This window comes from Rhipicephalus microplus, chromosome 6 (assembly GCF_043290135.1).
Source record: "Rhipicephalus microplus isolate Deutch F79 chromosome 6, USDA_Rmic, whole genome shotgun sequence".
NCBI lineage: Eukaryota > Metazoa > Arthropoda > Arachnida > Ixodida > Ixodidae > Rhipicephalus > Rhipicephalus microplus.
This window is the reverse complement of record NC_134705.1, coordinates 108,341,663-108,362,751: the sequence shown is the minus strand read 5'-3', so window position 1 is coordinate 108,362,751 and position 21,089 is coordinate 108,341,663. Positions and strand designations below refer to the sequence as shown.

Here is a 21,089-nt window from a genome sequence, read left to right as displayed (position 1 = left end):
AGCCAGATAGTCCATTGCGACGATTATCCTCTTATTTTGGGAAGATGACGTAGAGAATGAGGCAAGAAGATCCATTCCCTCTTGCTGAAACAGTGCTCGAGGTAGATCTAAAAGTTGGAGGAAGCCGGCGGGCTTTGCGGGTGCAGCTTTACGCTTCTGATAGTCATGGAAAGTGCGGACATAGAGCTGAACGGACGAATACAACTGCGGCCAGTAATATTTTCGTCAGATGCGCACTAATGTCCTAGCAAAGCCTAAGCGACCGACAGAAGGATCGTCGTGGCACGCTTGCAAAACTTCCTCACGCAGTGCCAATGGAACGAAGAGGAGAAAAGTTTCCTGGCTGCTCTCAAGATTTCTCTTGTAGAGAACAATCTTGCGCAGGCAATAAGGTGGTAATCCACATGAGAGCCAGCGTGGTACGATAACGTCTTCTCCTTGAAGGTACTGAATGACAGATAGTAGCTCCGTGTCCTCACGTTGAAGTTCAGCCATTCGGACCACATCAACGATGCCAAAAAACGGTTAGTCTCTTTCAGTGTCGGATGACGTTCCAAAAATAGGAGCACGATACAGGCAGTGAGAAACTGTACGCTTATGTCCTGAACGGTAGACCACCCTTATGTCGTACTTTTGAAGGTGGAGGCTCTAGCGGGCGAGGCGGCCTGATGGATCCCGCAGATTGGCAAGCCAGCAGAGCGAATGGTGGTGACTAATCGCTCGAACTGGTCGGCCGTTAAGGTAAGGTCGAAACTTGCTAATGGCCAAAACAACTGCTAGGCACACTTTTTCGGTGGTAGAGTAGTTAGCCTGACTGTGCTTTTGTGAGACTGTGGCTCGCGAAAGCGATCACATGCTCTGCCATTCTGCCATTGAAATAGAATGGCTCCGTTTCCTGTGTTGTTGGCGTCCATGTGAATCTCAGTGTCAGCAGTATCGTCAAAATGTGCCAGCACTGGAGCTGTCTGCAGTCGATTGCGTAGCTTTACGAAGGCTTCTTGTTGTTCTTCCGTCGGTACGAAAGGCATATCTGGCCGTGTCAGTCTTGTAAGAGGTTCCGCAATTTTCGAAAATCTTTCGACAAAACGGTAGTAGTAGGCGCTGAGTCCGAGGAATCACTGAAGAGCCTTCTTGTCTCCAGGACGAGGGAAATCAGCAGCGGCAGCCAACTTCTCCGGATCTGGTTGAACACCCCCCGGGCTCACCACGTGGCCGAGAAACTCGAGTTCCTGATAGCTAAACTAGCACTTTTCAGGCTTGATTGCAAGGTTTGTTCTCTTTATTGCAGGGAGGACAGTTTTTAGCCTTGAAAGATGTTCGTCAAACGTGCTTGAAAACACAGCGACATCAACCAAGTATACAAGACACGTTTGCCAACTTAGTCCAGCAAGTACAGAGTTTATAATGCGTTGAAATGTGGTGGGAGAGGAACGGAGACCGAAAGGCAGCACTTTGAATTAGTAGCACCAGTATGGAGTCACGAACGCGTTTTTTCACGGTCGCCCTTGTCAACTTCAATTTGCCAGTAACCTCACCAGAGATCTAATGATGTGAAGAACTGGGCATGGCGTAGACAGTTTAAGGCGTTATCGATTCGTGGCAGGGGGTAAGCGTCGCCTTTTGTGACTTTGTTAAGCCACCAGTAGTCGACGCGAAAGCATAGTATGTTGTCTTTTTTTTTACAAAGACAACAGGTGACGCCCACGGACTGGTCGCGGATTGAATGATGTCATCCTTCAGCGTTTCTTGTATTTGACGCCTAATCATCTCTCTTTCTTTCGGGGACACACGGTATGAATGTTGGCGAAGAGGCAGCGAGGCAGCGTCGACTGCTCGATAACAATGTGGTGTTTTGTAACGGTAGTACATTGAGATTTACATGGTGTGGAGAAGTTCGAGAGTTCCGTCACAAGGTTCAGTAGCCGCTCTTTTTGTCAATCTGGCAAGTCTGGATTAACTTGAATGCGGCTGCCCAGGTCAGCACAAGTTTTTGCATTCGGTGAAGTAATATTCAATGCGCCGACATCGAGAAAGTCGGCGCATTCACTCAAGGTAGGCTGGCAAAACTTTCTTCTTTTACACCACACAATAAGTGGCAAACTTTCTTGGTTTCGATAATAGAAAGCTCCGCACGCCTGAAAAAATGATTCATGTAATTTATGACGCTTAATCCCTTCTTTTTCCTTCGGGGACACATCATATGAATGTTGGTGAAGAGGCGGCGTCGACTCCTCGGTAACAATGCGGTGTTTTGTAACGGTAGTACGTCGAGATTTAGATGCTGTGGAGAAGCAGCCCGAGAATTCCGTCACAGGGCTCAGGAGCCGCTCTTTTTGTGAATCTGGCAAGTATGGATTAGCGTGAATGCGGCTTCCCAGGTCAGCACAAGCTTTTGCATGCAATGAAGTCATATTCAATGCACCGACATCGGAAAAAGAGCGCATTAACGCAAGGTAGGCTGGCAAAAATCTCTTGTTTAACACCACGCATTTAGTGTCGAACTTTCTTGTATTCGGTCACAGAGGGCTCCGCACGCCTGAAAATTCGATCCATGTCTTCTATGTAAGTCGTCACCCTTTTGTTAGGGCCTTGAACCCTTGTCTCTATAGCACGCTCCGCTGTCCCTTTGTTGTCCTCTCGAACAATTGATTTGAAGAATTGCCGGTGAAACTCATCCCATGACGTAAACGTTGCTTCATGGTTCAGAAACCAGGTTTTCGCGGAGTCCTCCAGAAAGCAGTACACATAGCGTAGCTTACGCTCTGGGGTCCAATCCTTGATGACGGCGACCTGGTCGCAATGCTCAAATCAGTCGTCGGCATCTTCAAAAGCCGCTCCGTTAATGTCTTCGGCGTCTTGGGCTGGTTGACAACCAGATTTTATGGTGCTGGCACGGTGACGTTAGGCGGTGTTTGATTCATAGTCCTCTGATGTTCCGGCAGCAAACCGTGCTGTGGATCGAGTCCCTGGATACGACGGCTGGAACGTACGTGCACAGGGGTAAGCTCGGTTGAGCTACTTGATGGGATTGCGCCAGGGGTGCTCTCTGGGGGCCGTATCACCTACCGTACCCAGCAACTCCACCAGAAATTTTCACAAATGCACAGAAACATAGGTACAAAAACAGGGCGTTTACTTCCGTAATTAAAGACCAAAAGCACAAACACAAGAGCACGCGCCCACAGACCTACTTCGTTATCCTCATCAGAGGCTGGCCACTGTATTTTTCAGCCTACCTTGCGTTCATAATATTATATTCGAAGCTTCTCTTACCTTCCATATTACGGACTGTAGTATGGTTTGCAAACGCGCAGACAGAAGGTGGGACACCGAACCGATGCCCCCCCCCCCCCCCCGAATTGTTTTCGCAATCGTCGATAGAGCGAAAAATTGACCAGTTCAAGGGGGTGCCCCTACCCCTAGAATGTGACGTAAATTACATGGCAGTGACGTTTTATGATGTGAATGGCACGGCACTTCAAGAACTTTATTCGAATAAAAGAATGAGCTTTCAAAGTAGCCAACGCAATGCTTCTTGAAGAGGAAAACATAAGGCGGACGACTGGCTTGAGCAAAACGTACGCATTATTCTAAATGTTTACTTCGTGCTAGAAACTTCTTTTTCGGCAAGATGGGCGGTTTGGTTACCAATATTCATAACATTTATTGGTACAAAATACACTGAACGTATCAGAAAAGGTGACGCTGTATTTTTGGGCTAATGTTAGTACATTGACTTCTCCAGCCGGTGATGGACTGGCCATGATTTCCTGCCGCTCATAAAGTGTTCTTTCTTGTTTCATATACGGCAATACATTATTTCATACTGCATGTTTACTGGATATGTTCTGCGCTAAATAAACACAGTTGCCCACTGTTGTGGCTGTTATTAAGTGCATGTGTGCGTGTTTCTTTAGCGGCAAATCGTGCACGTTCCTGGCATTTTTCAAACTAAACTTCACGAAATAAACCGCTTTTTATGGCCACTCTAAATCGCATACAAGCCGCAAAGTGGGCTCATGTTTCTTCTCAGGCCCTGTCAAACAGGTAATGGTTTATGAAAGTTGTGCTTAGTTTGAATGGCAAATGAAAATTAAGTCTGGGTGCCGACGGAAGCATGAAAATTGCAAAGTTTCTCTTAAAATGACGGCGCACTCGGAAGTTTTGCCTTGAAAAAAATCGCCCTTCAGGAGTTGATGCAGTGAAATGTTGCTGACAGAATATAAGGCGATTTATTATTTTATGACGTTTATTGTAGATTTTATTGCAACCTCTATGACCCAACCCAAGCTGCTTGCGGGCACAAAACTTCCCCTGCTGATTACCAGACGGGACTCGCCGCGTAGAGCGCGGTTAGCGTACGTGTTAGTTTCAATATTATATTTGTTTCATTGATTGTTGTTCTGTGGTAGTAAGGCCTTCAATATGCAGTGTGTGCTCGCCTTGGCGACGATGAAAACTGTGTTTTCTAAACCCCGGGGAAATGTCCTGTGTTATTTTGAGTTCTGTTTCGTGTGCATTTCCCAATGGCTGCATAGCGTGCTGCCAACGCCCCTGCGTGTTCATAGCTTAAATTCAGAACAAATAATAAAAATGTTTGAATATTTTGCGTATATTATGCTCTTTGATTAGCAATATCGTATTCGCTGATGGTTGTGCCAAGCAGAAATATGCGTGCACGACATATTTCTGTCTATCAGAATAATATTTAAAATACGCGTGCGTTTCTTTTTTCAGAATCAATATTAATCAGAGAGCCGGCCATGTCACTGCACTGTCATGAACGTCCCTTAATACCCACTGTTTCTTATTGGCTAGAAAGAAAGATAAGTGGATGGCTTCGGGGAACAAACTTGAAAATCTCTCTTCCGAGAATTCCGAAAACTTACATGTTTATGAAGCAACACTTAGGTCGGATGTCTACTTAGAGTCCTGGCTGGCAGAGTTTGAGGACTCTGCTTTATTTAGTCGTTTATTCAAAGTAAAACATGTCCGTGGTCACCAGTTCTTGCGCTAGCACAGTACACAAACTAAACCCTATATTTTGAATAAGAGTGTTGTAATATTGCACAGCAGAGTTGTACTTACTTGGAAGAACTTTGTGTCCTCAACTCTTCAAACACCGGTAATGTAAATAGAGACGCCACTGCAGTTCAGCCACTTCTTAACAAAAGCTATTCGGTCTCGTTGTTCATCGTCATGAAAGGCTGAACATCGTTCATATTGCCCTTACAACAACTCCAACTATGTTTTTGCACAAAAACCAAAGCATAAGCAGACGGAAGAGCATAAGAAGATTTGTTTGTTGTTGCCGTGGTATGTAACAGAATAGCATTTAGCAGTCACCATCTGAGTAACATTCATTGGGCCATTATAGGAGACAAACTTTCACACATCTAAAAACAGAAGACCCCGTTTCGGTAAACCCCTAGCCACCGCCTTTCTGCGTTGTCACTGGCTCATTTTTTCCGTTTTCTGTTCTTTATAATCTGTTAATTGCCCCTATATCTCAATCTTTTGTTTTGATTTCGGTCAGTTAGCCATCTTATTATGAAGGTGTCAACTCCAGTGCTCAACTAGTTGTTTCAAAAGCTGACACACTTCATTGGCTAACGTTATTCCTAACACGACTTCCTTTTTTCAGACGCCAAACTGACATGGAAATTGGCCGCAAATGTTTGGTCGCCAATATTATAGTATAATGGGTCAATGAGGAGAAGGTCTGTTTCGCGAAGGCTGTTTCGTTCACATGTCTGCGTGAAGCCCTTGTACATACAACCTGTACTGACACTGAAGGCACCTTATTGAGTAAGAGCTTTTACACTATAGACCTGCGTTGTAGCTCCGCCCACTTCTAGAAGCAATGTTTACATTCTTAGCCCACAGAAAAAAAAACAGTCTGCGCATTGTAATGGTCTAATTTCCTGCGTTTTATTATTCCAACAGGCTATTGAATAATAGCCGTGAGTACAAAAGGAGTTTGTGCTCATCTTGTTTCTGTGAAGATTCATAGAGAAAGCAGCTATATGCGAAATGGCGTTAATTAGTATTAGCAAGAACCTTTAGGGCATATTATGAAGCTCTAAAACGCAATCTTATCCATTCATTCTAAGAGCTACTAAAACCTCTGAAGGGACAAAAGTTGAAGAACTATGCCCAATATATCTGACATTTAAGACTAAGCGTGCTATTTGTGGCCATTGATTTGATAAAAGAGGAAGAGCAATGAAAGAATGAACCAAAAGACATCTGTCATCTATAGTCACTAAATGACTCACTCTAGAGACTCTCGAAACAGCGCATATGCGTAAAAGAAATTTCATGGTAGTACTTACCAACTATATAAAGCAAGTTGCATAACGACTCATTTTATACAATATCTTTATCAGCAAACTTTGGCGCAGACATGGGTGCTCAATTTAGGAGTATTCGAACTTGCATCATTTTGTTGGCGTTCGCTATGGTGATGCCAACATCAAAGTGCTTAATGGAAGGAGTAAGTAAATATCGTCTCTTATTTAAACTATTCCAACAGTGAAAATGCAAAGGTTAAAAATACTTGAACAATATTAAGCTATAAACTGTTCCTAAAGTTCAATAATTGTATCTATTTCTTCAGACAGTGCTTTCCTTACAGAGTAACAAAGTTATCGTTTAGCAAATAATTAATTAATCGCTGGACAAGGATCAAAAGGGAGAACCAAATATTGAATGTTTAGATTACAGAGTCGAAATCCTAGTGTATTGAGAGTACAAAAACGATGCTTTATATGCGGTCGATATTGAGATTTTGGCTAGAATGTATGACATTGTAAAGTATGTCTTAAAACAAATTCGTTCGGTTCACTAACAAGAAATCACAAGATCATTCTTGCATTTCTCTGAAAGTAATATGCCATACTGTAGCACCGTTGTCGTGAAGCTGCCACAGTTTTCTATGCACAACGACACTGAGAACACGCCGCTGTGCTCCATTTTTAGAGGTAGAGAACAAAACGGGTAAACAATTACCTAATACAGAGTTATTTTTTTGATGTACTTTTGCTCAGAAAAAGACTACTACAACAAGATGAAGCATTCCCAATAAATGATAGCGGCCAGCGAAATCATCAGTCGTCAATGACGAACCACTTCAGCGTTTCCATGCATTCCTCGCGGCTAGCCAAGTTCAATAGTTCGCCTCAATATCACTATTTTTCAGGCCAGTGGTGACAAATAAATCCATAAAGGCTACTTGGTTAGTTTTTGGCTACTTTTATTTTACGTCCACTCAAAATATTCCTTTCTTCTAACGTTGCAGAAGCTTAGCTAGGGACCACGGTTTCAAAATATGGTCGCCAAGCTTTTGTTCTGGCCACCAATAATGAATTTCAGATGAAAGAAACGACCAATATTGTACTGTTATTGCGGAAAAAATTATTTCATGGTGCTTCATATTAAAGAGCAGGCTTTCGCTTGATAGGAGTTTTACATTGATTGGAAAATAGCGTCCTCTAGAAGTGGTGTTAACTAATTATTACATTTTGACACGCGGAAGCACTCCAAGACTGACTACTCAGAGCCATATTATTCTTCAAGAAACAAACGCAGACTAGACTTTTCAACGCTAAGCTAGAAGAATTCAAAGAAATTCCTGCCTGCTACACTGGTTTCGCCTGATTGTTGCAATTGCTCGTCGCAACGCACACAGCATCCGGTATTCGGACAGCCCATACTGTGAACACAACAAAGAGTTTCAAGGAGCGAATACGTGTTCTGTTCACCCACGGTACGCTTGGCAGCGAGATATGCTATTTTTGACGCTGGCAGGTGCTGATGTGGCAACGCGAAGTGAAAGTAGCTTCTAATCAGCAATGTGTGATCGCATCAACAATTGCTGTCAACGCTGTTTGAGGGTTTCTTATAAGAACAATACGTGACACCACACTATAGCGAAATCATATAGTTGCGTAGTTATTGCATATACGCATAACTTGTTCCTCTCCCAAACATCAGTCTTCATCACTCCTTTTACATGCGAAGCACTTCTTAGTAAACTTCGGCAACTTGGACCGCATCTATCTATCTATCTATCTATCTATCTATCTATCTATCTATCTATCTATCTATCTATCTATCTATCTATCTATCTATCTATCTATCTATCTATCTATCTATCTATCTATCTATCTATCTATCTATCTATCTATCTATCTATCTATCTATCTATCTATCTATCTATCTATCTATCTATCTATCTATCTATCTATCTATCTATCTATCTATCTATCTATCTATCTATCTATCTATCTATCTATCTATCTATCTATCTATCTATCTATCTATCTATCTATCTATCTATCTATCTATCTATCTATCTATCTATCTATCTATCTATCTATCTAATCTATCTCTTTATCTATCTATCTAATCTATCTCTTTATCTATCTATCTATCTCTTTATCTATCTATCTATCTCTTTATCTATCTATCTATCTCTTTATCTATCTATCTATCTCTTTATCTATCTATATATCTCTTTATCTATCTATATATCTATCTATCTATCTATCTATCTAGCCGCCTACGACGTCTAGCTCTGCTAGCCATCTCGATAATGGTATCAATACCAAATTAGCATGGCGTAACATGACTGTATGGCGAACACAAGTGACTATTCATACCATAAAATAATTGCATATATGTGATGAATGTCATCATTTACATTTAATGGTCTTGCTGCTCTGACTGTGATTTCGATCACGTAGCATACTGGAAAACTTGTATGGTATCACATAACTCAAGTCGAGCATAAAAGATAGACGCTAACGTGGAAATCATTAAACGCATGTCACGTAAACACGACTACATGCCATACTCATGGTGTGCTCGTGGGCGTTTCACTTACTTCACATATACAAAATTTGATATTTCAGTTCATGAATGAATGACGAAGGTATATGAAGAAGGATGACTGGTGAAAAAAAGATTATTCCCGAGATACGCGTTATGTAAGGACATGACCACATTCCATGCTCATGATGCGCTCGTGGCCGTTTTCCTAGCTTCATATACATAAATTTTGATGTCCCATAACATTAGTAGACGACGAAGATGAATGACACGTCTGAAAATGATAATCCTGACATGCGTGCCATGTAAAAGACGACTAAATTCCGTGCTCATAGCACTCACTTTCAAGACCGTTTCGCTAACTTCACATATACGAAGGGTGGTGTTACGCGAGTGAATAAAGACGAACACAAAGGCCCAGCGCAAACATAATAATCATGACATGAAAGTCATATACGGCATAGTTTATGGCTACTTTGTAACGTCGTTCTGAAATTAAAGTGACATATCAACCTTCCCCATTCGCGCTTCACATATAATTCACATATATTCATTCCCACTGTACGTGAGAACTGCAAATTTTTTGGCGTTATTTATTTTCTGTGCGCAGCAGCACGCTTGAACTCACTAGCTGTAGCCAACCACTCTGCCTTCAAATAAGTCATCTGTCTATCATCTTGAAGTGCAGCTTGAAGTGAACAGAAGAATTAGAAGCACTCAGCGTTCAGAACAAATTGCGCCTGAGGTATTAGAATTCGGAGTCTGGGAAAAATGCATTTTAATTTTTTTACAGTTTTCTACTGGCACCAGCCGGTGAATTCGATTGTTTGCATACCAGTATAGCGCCTATTCAATCTATGGAACTCGCCAAGGCTTCTTCGTTTAATTATCTTTATATAATTTGGATAGTGCATACTGAACCAAGAAACTGATAGCTAGTGAAGGTAATTAAAAATATCAACAAAAATTAGTGTAACATTGCTCAAGCAAACCGGACAGCTGCATTACCGGAGCAGACTAATGTGACAAACTAGTATCTCAAGATTTGCATTTTATTTGCTGATCAGGTTTACATTCGCAAAATAGAGCTTAAATTTGTACATGCTTAGATACTTCATTTGAAATACGCATTCTATAGGAGGCATTAATGGGGAAATTTCCGAGAAGTAACCTATCAAAATTTGGCACGACTGGTCAAGTTAAGTTTACCCTATCTAGCAAATTAGGCAGAAGTTGTTTCTGTGAGAAATTATCCATGGCATCGTGAAAAATTTTTTATTGGGTTTTATTCCATGGAGGATTGCCTTAAGGTTACCCCGACAGGACCAGCCCTTTGCAAATATGACTTTAATGGTGCTAACTGCTCGCTTTTCGTCATCATATGACAAGTGATTGAGAAGTGACTGAAACCTATGCATTATTATAACAGCTGTAAAAATGCACACACCAAAGCAGTACTGCTATATATTTTCGCTTGAAGGCTTGTAGTACTAGCTCTTTCAAGTAAAGGTTTGCAAAACGTATAAAGGGAATTTCATTTCTGCACCAGCACAGGAAAATTTGTTATCCTTAACGAAACGTTTTCTGAAGCCAAAATTTCTGCTCTTGATAACTTAAATTGCAATTTAGCGGTTCACAGTAAATTTTGTCCAATTTCAAAATGAATGCTACAGCTTTTAGCCATCTGCTTGGCACTGTTTCAGCTGAAATCCTGCGCGCATGACTGTTTTTGCCAGTTTTACCATGCATGGCTTCAATCGCATACTTTGCGGCTAGATGCTCTACTTTCTTGACTAGTCATTAGGCATTAAGAATTTTCATAGTTGCCAACCTGTATTTACATTGAACAGTGATGCGTTATTGGCACCGGGAAGGAAGAAACCAAATTCTCTGTGGGAAACTGGGCCCCAGAAAGTTAGCAAGTGCTCATTGTGACGTGGGGCCAACGCGATCAGAGATATCACTTGATGGCTCAATGAAGTAACGTTTTAACTGCGTAGAAAATTTACGAATCTTTTAATATCCCTAGGAAATTTCTTACAGTGACGTCATGTGTCAGCGTCATCTGAAGGAATTTTTACACCATCTAACGCGATGCTTATCTCTTAATCATAGTAGTCAGCATAACACGAAGGACTCCACAGAATTAGGTATGTGTTAATAGTTCACTCGTAGTAGAGCATTTCCGCAAGATATATTCTTATGTGGCAGCTACAGAACCGCTTTATGTAAAAGCATTCTTATCGAAACCTGGTAGAATGTGACACCCCAATGAACAATTTTTATAACATGACTGAACCTTAATGACAACCGTAGTAAACATAGTACCCCTGTACACATCAAGCAGTAAATTCCACACCAAGATGGCGCCAGCATCAGTAATAATACTTGTTGCAAAGGATAGTATCTGAGGAGAAAGATGGCAGGGTGTATGCTTCTCAGAAGTAAGGAAATCCCCACCTGTTGTAGGGCATACACAAACACAGAGCATTTCAATACCGTGAGATTGAGATATTGTACCTTGCGTAGTGTACGAGTCAAGACATTCCGCTTTCCATTGACGTGAATGTCAATATGCTAAATCACTCACTCTCAGACAATGACCGATGTCTACCGAGATCGTAGAGACTCTATGGCACTTTTTAGAGTGGTTTCAGTAGTCCTTGGCACTAGATCGAAGCTGTGGGCAGTTGTGAACGCCGTTGGTTCACTGAAAGGTGCCTCGTGTTGGGGAAGAGGTGTCACAAGCTGACGTGAAAGGCAAAACTTGAAATCGTACTGTGAATCACTGCGCACGCAGCATATTGCCGTGAAGCACTTTCATGTCTTTTTTTTTTGCATGCCGCACCACGTTCCTGTTTTTTTTTTGTAAAACGTAACATGTCTCGATTCGACTGTCAGGATCGCAGCCCCGCGGGGGGCTTATCTCGAATAATCACTTCTGTCTTGCGATTTAGCGAGTATTCTACTCCCGGACGATCACTGAGCGTATGTTCGCCGCCACCGAAGGCGAGCTGCACAGTTTTTAGTTGCGAAATTTAGCCTAATGAGCGGGCGCTTCATTCCTACGGGCCTCGCAGTTTCCTGTTTTCTGGCTGCGGACACACCTACGTGATATTTGGCGGAGCTGCTGGGTAGGTTTTGTGGAGGGGTCGTGGCTTCATTGCTTACTGTGACTGCAGCATGGCCTTGCTATTGTAATTTCAAATAGAGAGCAGGTGTGATCGCAATAGTGTTGCGTCATAGTTCGCATACTGGAAACACCGTCTTCGTCGATGACGTTGGTGGGTTCTTGCCTTTTCGTTCTCAAACAACCTCCCTTCAAAAGGCTGTTGATTTTAGTTTTCATTATGAAGCTTAGGGGTCTTCGTCAATATGGTGCCACATTTCTGAAGCTCGGCGATGTGTACCACATGGATGATGAGGAACGGCTTCGAATGTGCTCGGCGTGCAGTAAGCTGTCTTAAAGTGTCAAACGTCACTGCCTAAGCCATGGCCGCGATGCTTCAGAGGAAAAACAAGGCCGTCGTTTCCACCGGTAGAGGCAGTCTCGAAGAATGTGGCTGGCCTCACCACAACGCCAACACAGTGTGCGGTCTTCGGGAGTTCTCGACGTGTCGCATTTTTGGCTCTTTTATTGCCCTTATCAGAGAAATCGCAGCAGGGAGCGACTTTCTCGCCTTCTTGGACCCGACAGCAGTGCCCACAAAGCTCCATAACTAGGAGCCGACGTTCGATGTCAACGCCATCGTAACCCAGCAGAGGCAACAGCTGCTTCAGAACCATCTTCTAAGTTTCGCAGATACTTGGCGGCTATATAAAAGCTTCGAAGAACGTTGGTTCCAAAACATCGAATTATATTAAGAAGATACCTACCCCCTCTTCCAAAGTCCTTATTGTGCGTCAGCGCGTTCTGGCCTATTCTTACAAAAGAAAATCGATGAAATCTTGCAAGACTCTGCGATTCAACCACCCAAGAGCCCTTAGGCAGTGCCAGTCATCCTTGCCAAAAAAAAAAAGAACGGAAGCCTTCGATTTTGCATTGATATTTGCCAGTCAAATAACATGGTCAAGAAGGACGTCTATTTCTTACCTCAGATCGATGATACATTGAACGACCTCAGCAACGAAATTTACTTTTTCTCAATGACTATTAGGACTACGTCGTACAATCGGATTTGGGGAAAGTATCGCCTTTATCACGTCAGATGCACCATACGAGTTCAAGGTGATGCAATTTGTACTTCGTTCTGCCTTAGCAACTTTCCAGCGTGTAATGAACACACTATTCTCCGGTGTCGAATGAATCTGTCACGTGTACCTTGATGGCATTGTCATGTTCTAATCCAAATTCAGTGACCACCTCAAAAAGTTTCAAACAGTTTTGAACAAAATGAAATTATGAGGACCAAGTATGTAGCCAGAAAAACTTCACTTCGCCTACGAAGACCTGCAGCTTTTTGGTCATCTTATATAGGCAAAGGAAGGATACGCCCAGATTCACAGACAACTGATGCAGGCATGCAGTTTTTTTCAGCAAGCAGACCTGATAACCAAGCGCACGTTTTTAGGGCTATGCGCGTAAGGATTACCGACGAACGTTCAACAGGAACTCTCTGCACATATGCCTTTGACTCAGCTTGCCAAGTCCCATGTATTCTTAGAATAGCAAGATCAGAACATGGCTCATTCGATAAACGTAAACAGCATATACAATTACCAGACGTTCTTGAACACTTTGATGCAAACGCCAAAACAGATTCGTACAGACGGGAGGGGCATCGACGTGAGCGCAGTTCTTTTCAAGAAGAAAAAAGGCTACGAGAATGTCATAGCATATCCTAGCCATCCTTTGTCCTCATTGGATGCTAACTATTCTACGACAAAAAAGAACATCTTGGGATATTGTGGGCCACGTCAAAATTTTGATGGTTCATTTATGGGAGGCTCTTCAAGGCTGTGACTGACCATAACGAGTTGTGCTGTCTGGCCAATCTGAAAGACTCATCCGGCTGCCTAGCTTCATGGAGCCAACGGCTTCAGGAGTCCCACGTCATGGTAGTCTATACGTGTGGCCGTAAGGATTCCGACGTAGGCTACCTCTCACGAGCTCCCATTGGCGAACATGCAAAGCCCGACGATGCCTTTTTTGGGCCTATTAGCACCACCCCTTTCACAGCATAGGAGTGCTCGTTCCCAAACCTTCGACAACTCGTGAAGTACGTGGGCTACAATTTTACCACTCCTCCTGCAGCATGCAGACCTGGCTTCTTTTTCTTGGGTGCGCTAAACGAAGTGGTCATTAGAAAGATACTTGCACTCAATTAGACCCTTACCTTTTGGTCGTTACAAGTGGCTTCCGATAGTAAATTCTACAGCCCGTGCACGATGACCCTGTCGCCAGCCATCTCGTATTGGTTCGTACTCTCTGCAGGTACTACTGGCCCCGTCTCACCAGCAACGTTGCGCACTCCGTAAATTATTGCCGTGAAGTCAGCACCGGAAAACATTACCAACAAGACCAACTGGATTCCATAGCCAATTCAACCCCCGCAGAGCCCCTTTCATATAATGGGTATAAGCGTGCAGCTCTTGGCCCTCTTTCCGAATCAAAATAGGTAGAAAGAGGTCATAGTGGTGACAGCTTACCTCACACGATACCGAGGAGGTACGCCCTTACCGAAACGTACGTTCGTGCACGTCACCAAATATTTCGTCAAATACATTCTTCTGTGGCGTGGCACCCCTGCAGTACTCATTGCAGTGCAACATATTTCAGAGCACAGCTGTCTTAAGCTATTCTACATCAAAGCAGTACAAATGACTAGAGAACGGCTTCGTATCATCCGCAGACAAATGGTCTCACGGAACGTTTCAACAAGACCATTGTATATATACTCATCATATACGTGGCCCGATAGCACGAAACCTAGTATACTTGATTCTTCCTTATTTGTCTTTCGCCTACAACACAGCAGTGCAGGATACCTTGGAAATGACGTGCTTCAAACTTGTCCACTGGAAGGACTGCGCCACCACTCCTGATGGCATGCGCTTTAATGTCGCTGACGAGAGCAACCTAGCCGTCGCTGCCTACCTCCAGTGCACAGAAAAAGCCCGTTCGCCGAAATGCGATATATTGCACACCAACCGACGTCTTTAATTTCATTCATAGTCACTTCTTAACGCGTGTGCAATTGGGGCTGATTTTAGTGTTTATATCTGTGCACGCAGTTTATTTACCGTACGAGTGATGCTTCTTAAGGGGTGTGGGTAATGCCACAATAGACTTAAATGTGTTTCTTTACGTCATGATGCGAGTCCACAGCACTATCTGTGTTTGTGATGCGGCACGTGTCTCAATTCATCTGGCGGGATTGCAACCCTACGCATGCATCTAGTTCAAAGGGCTTATCTTGAATGGTAGACGCCGTTTTGCAATCCAATCCAGCAGACACTTTGTTCCCCAGCGGCCGTCGAGCACATGTTCGTCGCCACCGAAGCCGAGGCGTATATTTTTTCTTAGTAGTGCAGGAGGAGAACAAACTTTATTGTAAGAAACCAGCAGGTTTAGGTGGCTAGGCCTAGGCCTCCCATTAACGGACGTCAAGGGTTTGCCTTGACTACACCTCACGGGCGTAGTAGCACAAGTTCACCTAATAAACGTGTTCTAGTTTATTCTTTCGAGCGTCTCAGTCTTCAAGTTGCCGTTGCTCCTACGTGATACTGGTCCTGGATTTTTATACGATATCCCAGCGAAAGCCTCTGTTGTGCTCAGACTAACAAAGCCTCCCGGTGGCCGCTCGTTAGTTGCATGATGAATTATTTGACTTTGCGCTTTTAGTCGAGGATAATAACCTGCTAACCTAGAGTGCTGTTGAATAGGTAGCGCAGTGGGTGGAGTGCTCCTAAGCTATGGCAGTGAACAGAGTTGTGGATTCGGCTTCATCATTGGTACTTCTTCTAGTTTATTCATACCATCTGATGGGGTGCACCTTCTAATGATATATCATCTCGGAAATACGCCAGTGAATTATTCTAGTACACCGACATACAATTCCCTTATTTGTTATTTTCCAAACCCGGTTATAGTGTAATACTATAAGTTAGGTGCAGGAGGCTTACGATTACTGCTCACTTGAAGAAAGGGCAAAATCACGTTACTTGCGGCGAATTTTAGGGACGGTAAACAGCTGGCATGATTTCTTCGAGCGACACAAAAGACGGTTCTTGCAGTTAACCACAAGTTTGCGAACACTGCCAGTGTGACTACAACGCAAGGACCTCTAAATCTTGCATTAGCATCAATTTGCTTGTTTCTTAATTTTATGTCCCGCCGCCGAGGTCTAGTGGCCTATGTACTCGACTGCTACCCAGCAGGTCGCGGTATTGAATTATGACTGTGGTGGCTGCAATCTCGATTGACGTGAAAATGGTGCATGCCCGAGTGTGCTCAGATTTCGCTGCAACAACCACAGATAGTCAAAGCTTTCAGGGCTCTTCAATTCAGCGTTTCTCATAATCATATGGCGATTTTGAGACGTTAAACCTAAAATATCAGTAAATCAATCATATTTGGTTATCGTAGCAAAACTAATTTTGCTCAAGGCGATATCTGTTTATCTAAGATATTTCTGCTTATTTTTTCTTAGTCCGATTACACCTCTAGTTTAGTTACTGTCGTTCCTGATGAAATTGTGCTAAGTGATTTAATGTTTGAACATATCTCCAAATGATATTCGTGAGCAAAAGATGCTAAATACCTGCCGTTAAAACGCTTGTTTGTATTTCTTTCTCGCCGTCGTGCTACCTTTTTACAGTCTCGAACAACTTAAAGTCCCGTGACTGCCATTTCTGATTCGATTGCGGCAAGTCTTGGTACTTTGATGAACTTCCGCAAATCATCTTATAAATTTTTCTTATAAAAGAATCACAGCATGTGGGGCGAATCACCATTGGTGGGGCGAATATTTTGCCAGTCCGTCCGTGCTTTCGTCTACTCATTCGTTCTTGCTTCCGTTGGTCTATGCGTCCATCCGTGCGTCCATTCATGTGTCTGTCTATCCGCGTGACCGTCGGTGCATCCAACTTTCCGTGCGTTTTTCCATGCGTCCATCCGTACGTCCGCTCTTCCGGCTGCCCATCCATCCGTTCGTGCGTGCGTCTGTTCGTGCGGCCGTCCCTCTGTCTATTTGTTCATCCGTCCGTCCGTCCGTGCGTCCGCTCCTCTGTCTGTCAGTGTGTCTGTCAGTCCAACCATCTATCTGTATGTTCATTCGTTCGAACGTCTATCTAGCGAACACTGCAAAGACAGCTATCTCACATCTTTTTATGATGTATTCATCATATGCAAGTACCGCCACCAACCGGACATTGTAAAGGCTGCTCTTGTGCCACCGGTAGCTACAAACACCATCGAAAGATGGTCAGACCACACCCTAAGGAGCTTCGCCCCTAAAAAGTTCCGTTCAATTCTAGTGTTCGTTTTCAGTCATTGTTGGTTACCTTGTCATCTTTTTGAAACCCTAGTCAATTTCAGACACAGTAACTTTTTAGCGAGTCAAATTTTTTTTAGCGAGTCAAAATTACGTAATCTGTTTCTGAAAGGTACATGCTTTTATTCGTTATATACTTTCCAGCAAATATCTGGCAGCCTGAATCAACTTTAATTTATGAACTGTAGTTCTAGAATCTATTAAGGTTAATTTTTTCATTCGTTGTAGTCACCTTCATCCATCAAAACTGTCATTCTTGGTGGATTAGAGGCAAGTATTTTGTATTGTGCGTAAAAGAAGCGATATTTGTAGATCAATTTGTCCACTTAGGAATTTCGTTTACTTTTCTTCTGCAAAATTGGGCAATCCACTTCAAAATCTGCGTAAACTGACAGTCCTGTAGTTATCAGTTTTTATCCCATTCGTGCAAACTTTTGTTGTTGCCTTGGGGTAACTATGGAGGCTCTGATAATCAGTAAAGGTTCTAAACAGATCCAATTGTGGGTTTCCTTGTACGAATTCTTGATTTTCATGCTCTTCCTTTTTTTCCAGCCTGAACCAAACACCACTGATGCAACTGTTCTTCCTGTTCCAACTCCGGTAGGTGTTTGATCTCTTCTGCAAGCTAAGTCACCCGAAAACATATAAAAACAAATAGGTAACAGCTGAAAACAATTGGCAGGTTTCATAAAAGTAATTATCAAGGCACATCATTATGTTTTCTATGATAGATATTTGAAGTGAATCAATCATATAAAGCAATAACAGGTTATACGACCTCTTGGATTATCTGTATCTTATCATGGTGAAGCTGCTTCTTTACCTTTGCTTACGAATAAAAACTTCATACATAGAAAAAATAACGGCAGGGCAAATGTGTTCTATAGTAAAAATATATAACACTATGTTCGATTTCTTCCAGCCAAAAAGTGTTTCTATAAGGACATCAGATCAAGACGTCGCGGTAGCCTTGTGGTTAAGGCGCTCAGCTGCTGACCCACACGTCGCAGGGTGGTATTTCTGCCATGGCGGCTGCATTTTTGATGGAGACGGAAATGCTAGAGGCTTGTGCGCTTAGTTCTTGCGCATAGAATAAAGAATCGCAGCTGGTAAAAATTTCCAGAGCCTTTCACTATGGCGTCTCTCATAATGTCGCAGTGCAACGCGAACAAAAGATGACAGCAGCTTACGGCAGCGAAAAAGAGCGTATTCAGGATCAGCTGTACAGCAAGATGCCTGCTTCGTTGTCGTCCCGAAAAACCACCGGACCCACTAGCGGGAATCTACAAAACATTCCTATCACCGTTATTTTTCATATAAACACGTGTCACTTGCCCCTCCTTATAAGAGCATCGCCCCGATGCTGATTCAGACGCACAGTATTTTTTAACGTGCAGTCAGTCACTCATATACGGCTTCATACGCACTACATGAACAAGTTCAGGCTGGTGCTGGCGACGCCTCGGACATTGGGGACTGTCGGAGACAACCTCGTAGGTGACGTCACTTAGCTGGCGCGATACTCGGTATGGCCCGAAATATCGCCTTAGCAGCTAGCTTCTCGGACAGTCCACGTTTTCGTACGGGTGTCCAAACCCACACTCTGTCACCGATTTTGTACGTTACAGTTCTATGGCGAGCGTTGTAGCGGCCTGCGTCGTAGTCTTGTCGCTGGTGGATCTGTAAGCGGGCGAGCTGTCTAGCTTCTTCCGCGCGTTCAGTGAACACGTCAGCGCCTGTGACGGTAGCGTCCCATTCATGTGGCAACATCGCATCCAGCATAGTCCGTACCTCCCGTCCATGAACCAAGCTGAATGGAGTCATGCGAGTCGTCTCTTGTTTAGCCGTATTGTATGCGAACGTGATAAAGGGTAAAATCTCGTCCAAATTCTTATGTTGGACATCCACGTACATCGACAGCATGTCTTCAATCGTCTTGTTGAGGCGCTCCGTTAGTCCGTTTGTTTGCGGGTGGTACGCAGTGGTCTTACGGTGAGTCGTTCCACTAAGCATCAGGACGTGGTCTAAAATGGCTGCCGTAAATGCTGTTCCGCGGTCTGTGATCACGATAGTCGGAGCACCGTCGCGTAGCACAATATTTTCTATGAAAAATCTCGCCACTTCCACGGCGGTGCTTTTTTGGATAGTTTTTGTTTCGGCATACCTGGTTAGGTAGTCTGTTGCGACTATAACCCAGCGATTCCCTGCAGTAGAAGTAGGAAGGGGTCCTAAAATATTCATTCCTACCTGTTCAAACGGTGTACGTGGAACCTGAACTGGTTGCAGCTGACCGGCGGGTCTCTTTGGAGGTGACTTGCGTCGCTGGCAATCGATGCAAGTGTGAACGTGGTGCTTGACGGCTGTTGTGAGTCGTGGCCAGTAGTATCCCTGCTGTACTCTTGCCAATGTGCGAGTGTAGCCTAAATGGCCAGACGTCGGCTCATTGTGACATGCTTGGAGCACTTCATTTCGAAGGGGTGCAGGAATAACGAGCAAATAGGGAGCTCCGATGGACGAAAAGTTTCTCTTGTAGAGGACGCCATTGCGTAAGCAAAACGACGATAATGTCCTTGCAAACACTCTAGGTGCCCTCGAAGAACGTCCGTCCACGTAATTAATCAAATCAAGCAATTCAGCGTCACTTCGTTGTTGTTGAGCAATCGTGAACGCGTCGAGAACACCAAGGAAGGCCATATCGTCGTCGTCAGAAAGAGAAGCTGACTGTACTGGTGATCGAGACAGGCAGTCGGCGTCCGTATGGCGCTTCCCAGACTTGTGCATGACCGTCATATCAAACTCTTGTAACTTCAGACTCCACCGTGCTAATCGGCCGGTTGGATCTCTTAAATTAGTCAACCAACAGAGGGAATGATGGTCACTTATAACTTTGAAAGGGCGGCCATACAAGTACGGGCAAAATTTCATAACTGCCCAGACCACGGCGAGGCATTCTTTCTCAGTTGTTGAATAATTGGCCTCAGCGCGTGTTAGCGTCCTGCTTGCGTAGACGATCACTCGTTCCATGTCTTCTTGCCACTGCACAAGCACAGCTCCGAGGCCTACATTGCTTGCGTCAGTGTGAAGCATTGTTGGCGCTTGTTCGTCGAAGTGAGCAAGCACTGGAGGGGTTTGAAGACGTTGGCGGAGGTCATTAAACGCTGCTTGCTGTTCGTGATTCCACTCAAAGGTGGCGTCGTCTCTAGTGAGGTGAGTTAACGGCGACGCAATCCGTGCGAAGTCGGCGATGAACAGGCGATAGTAGGCGCATAGGCCCAGAAAGCGCCTGACAGCTTTCTTATTGGACGGTACTGGGAACTGTGCCACGGCTGCAAGTTTTTCGGGATCAGGCCGAACGCCGGTACAGCTGACGACATGACCGAGAAACAGCAGTTCTTCAAAAAAAAAGTGGCATTTCTCTGGTTTCAATGTGAGGCCTGCGGATCGTATGGCTCGTAAAACAACTTCTAGCCTCTTGAGATGCTCGTGAAATGTTGGGGAAAACACTATGACATCGTCTAGATAAACTAAACAGGTCTTCCATTTTAACCCTGAAAGTACAGTGTCCATGAACCTTTGAAAAGTAGCGGGCGCTGAGCACAGACCGAACGGTAGAACTTTAAATTCATATAAACCATCCGGCGTCACAAAAGCGGTTTTTTCCCGATCTCTTGGGTCTACCTCGATCTGCCAATATCCACTTCTGAGGTCCATTGAAGAAAAGTAGCGAGCGTTTCGTAGCCTATCGAGGGAGTCATCAATACG

General features: G+C 43.8%; 1 protein-coding gene across 2 annotated transcripts in view; it reads left to right on the top strand.

The window, feature by feature from the left end:
- LOC119168044 (uncharacterized) overlaps window positions 1–21,089 on the top strand; it is a 77,530-nt gene that overhangs the window by 6,992 nt on the left and 49,449 nt on the right. The window contains exons 1-2 of one of the 2 annotated variants that reach the window (XM_075866406.1): window positions 6,365–6,496; window positions 17,880–17,927. In XM_075866406.1, coding sequence (XP_075722521.1) covers window positions 6,407–6,496; window positions 17,880–17,927 — 138 coding nt within the window. In that variant the 5' untranslated portion in view covers window positions 6,365–6,406. Of the gene's footprint in view, window positions 1–6,364; window positions 6,497–17,879; window positions 17,928–21,089 lie in introns of those variants that run through there. The other variant, XM_075866407.1, reaches the window with a different exon arrangement.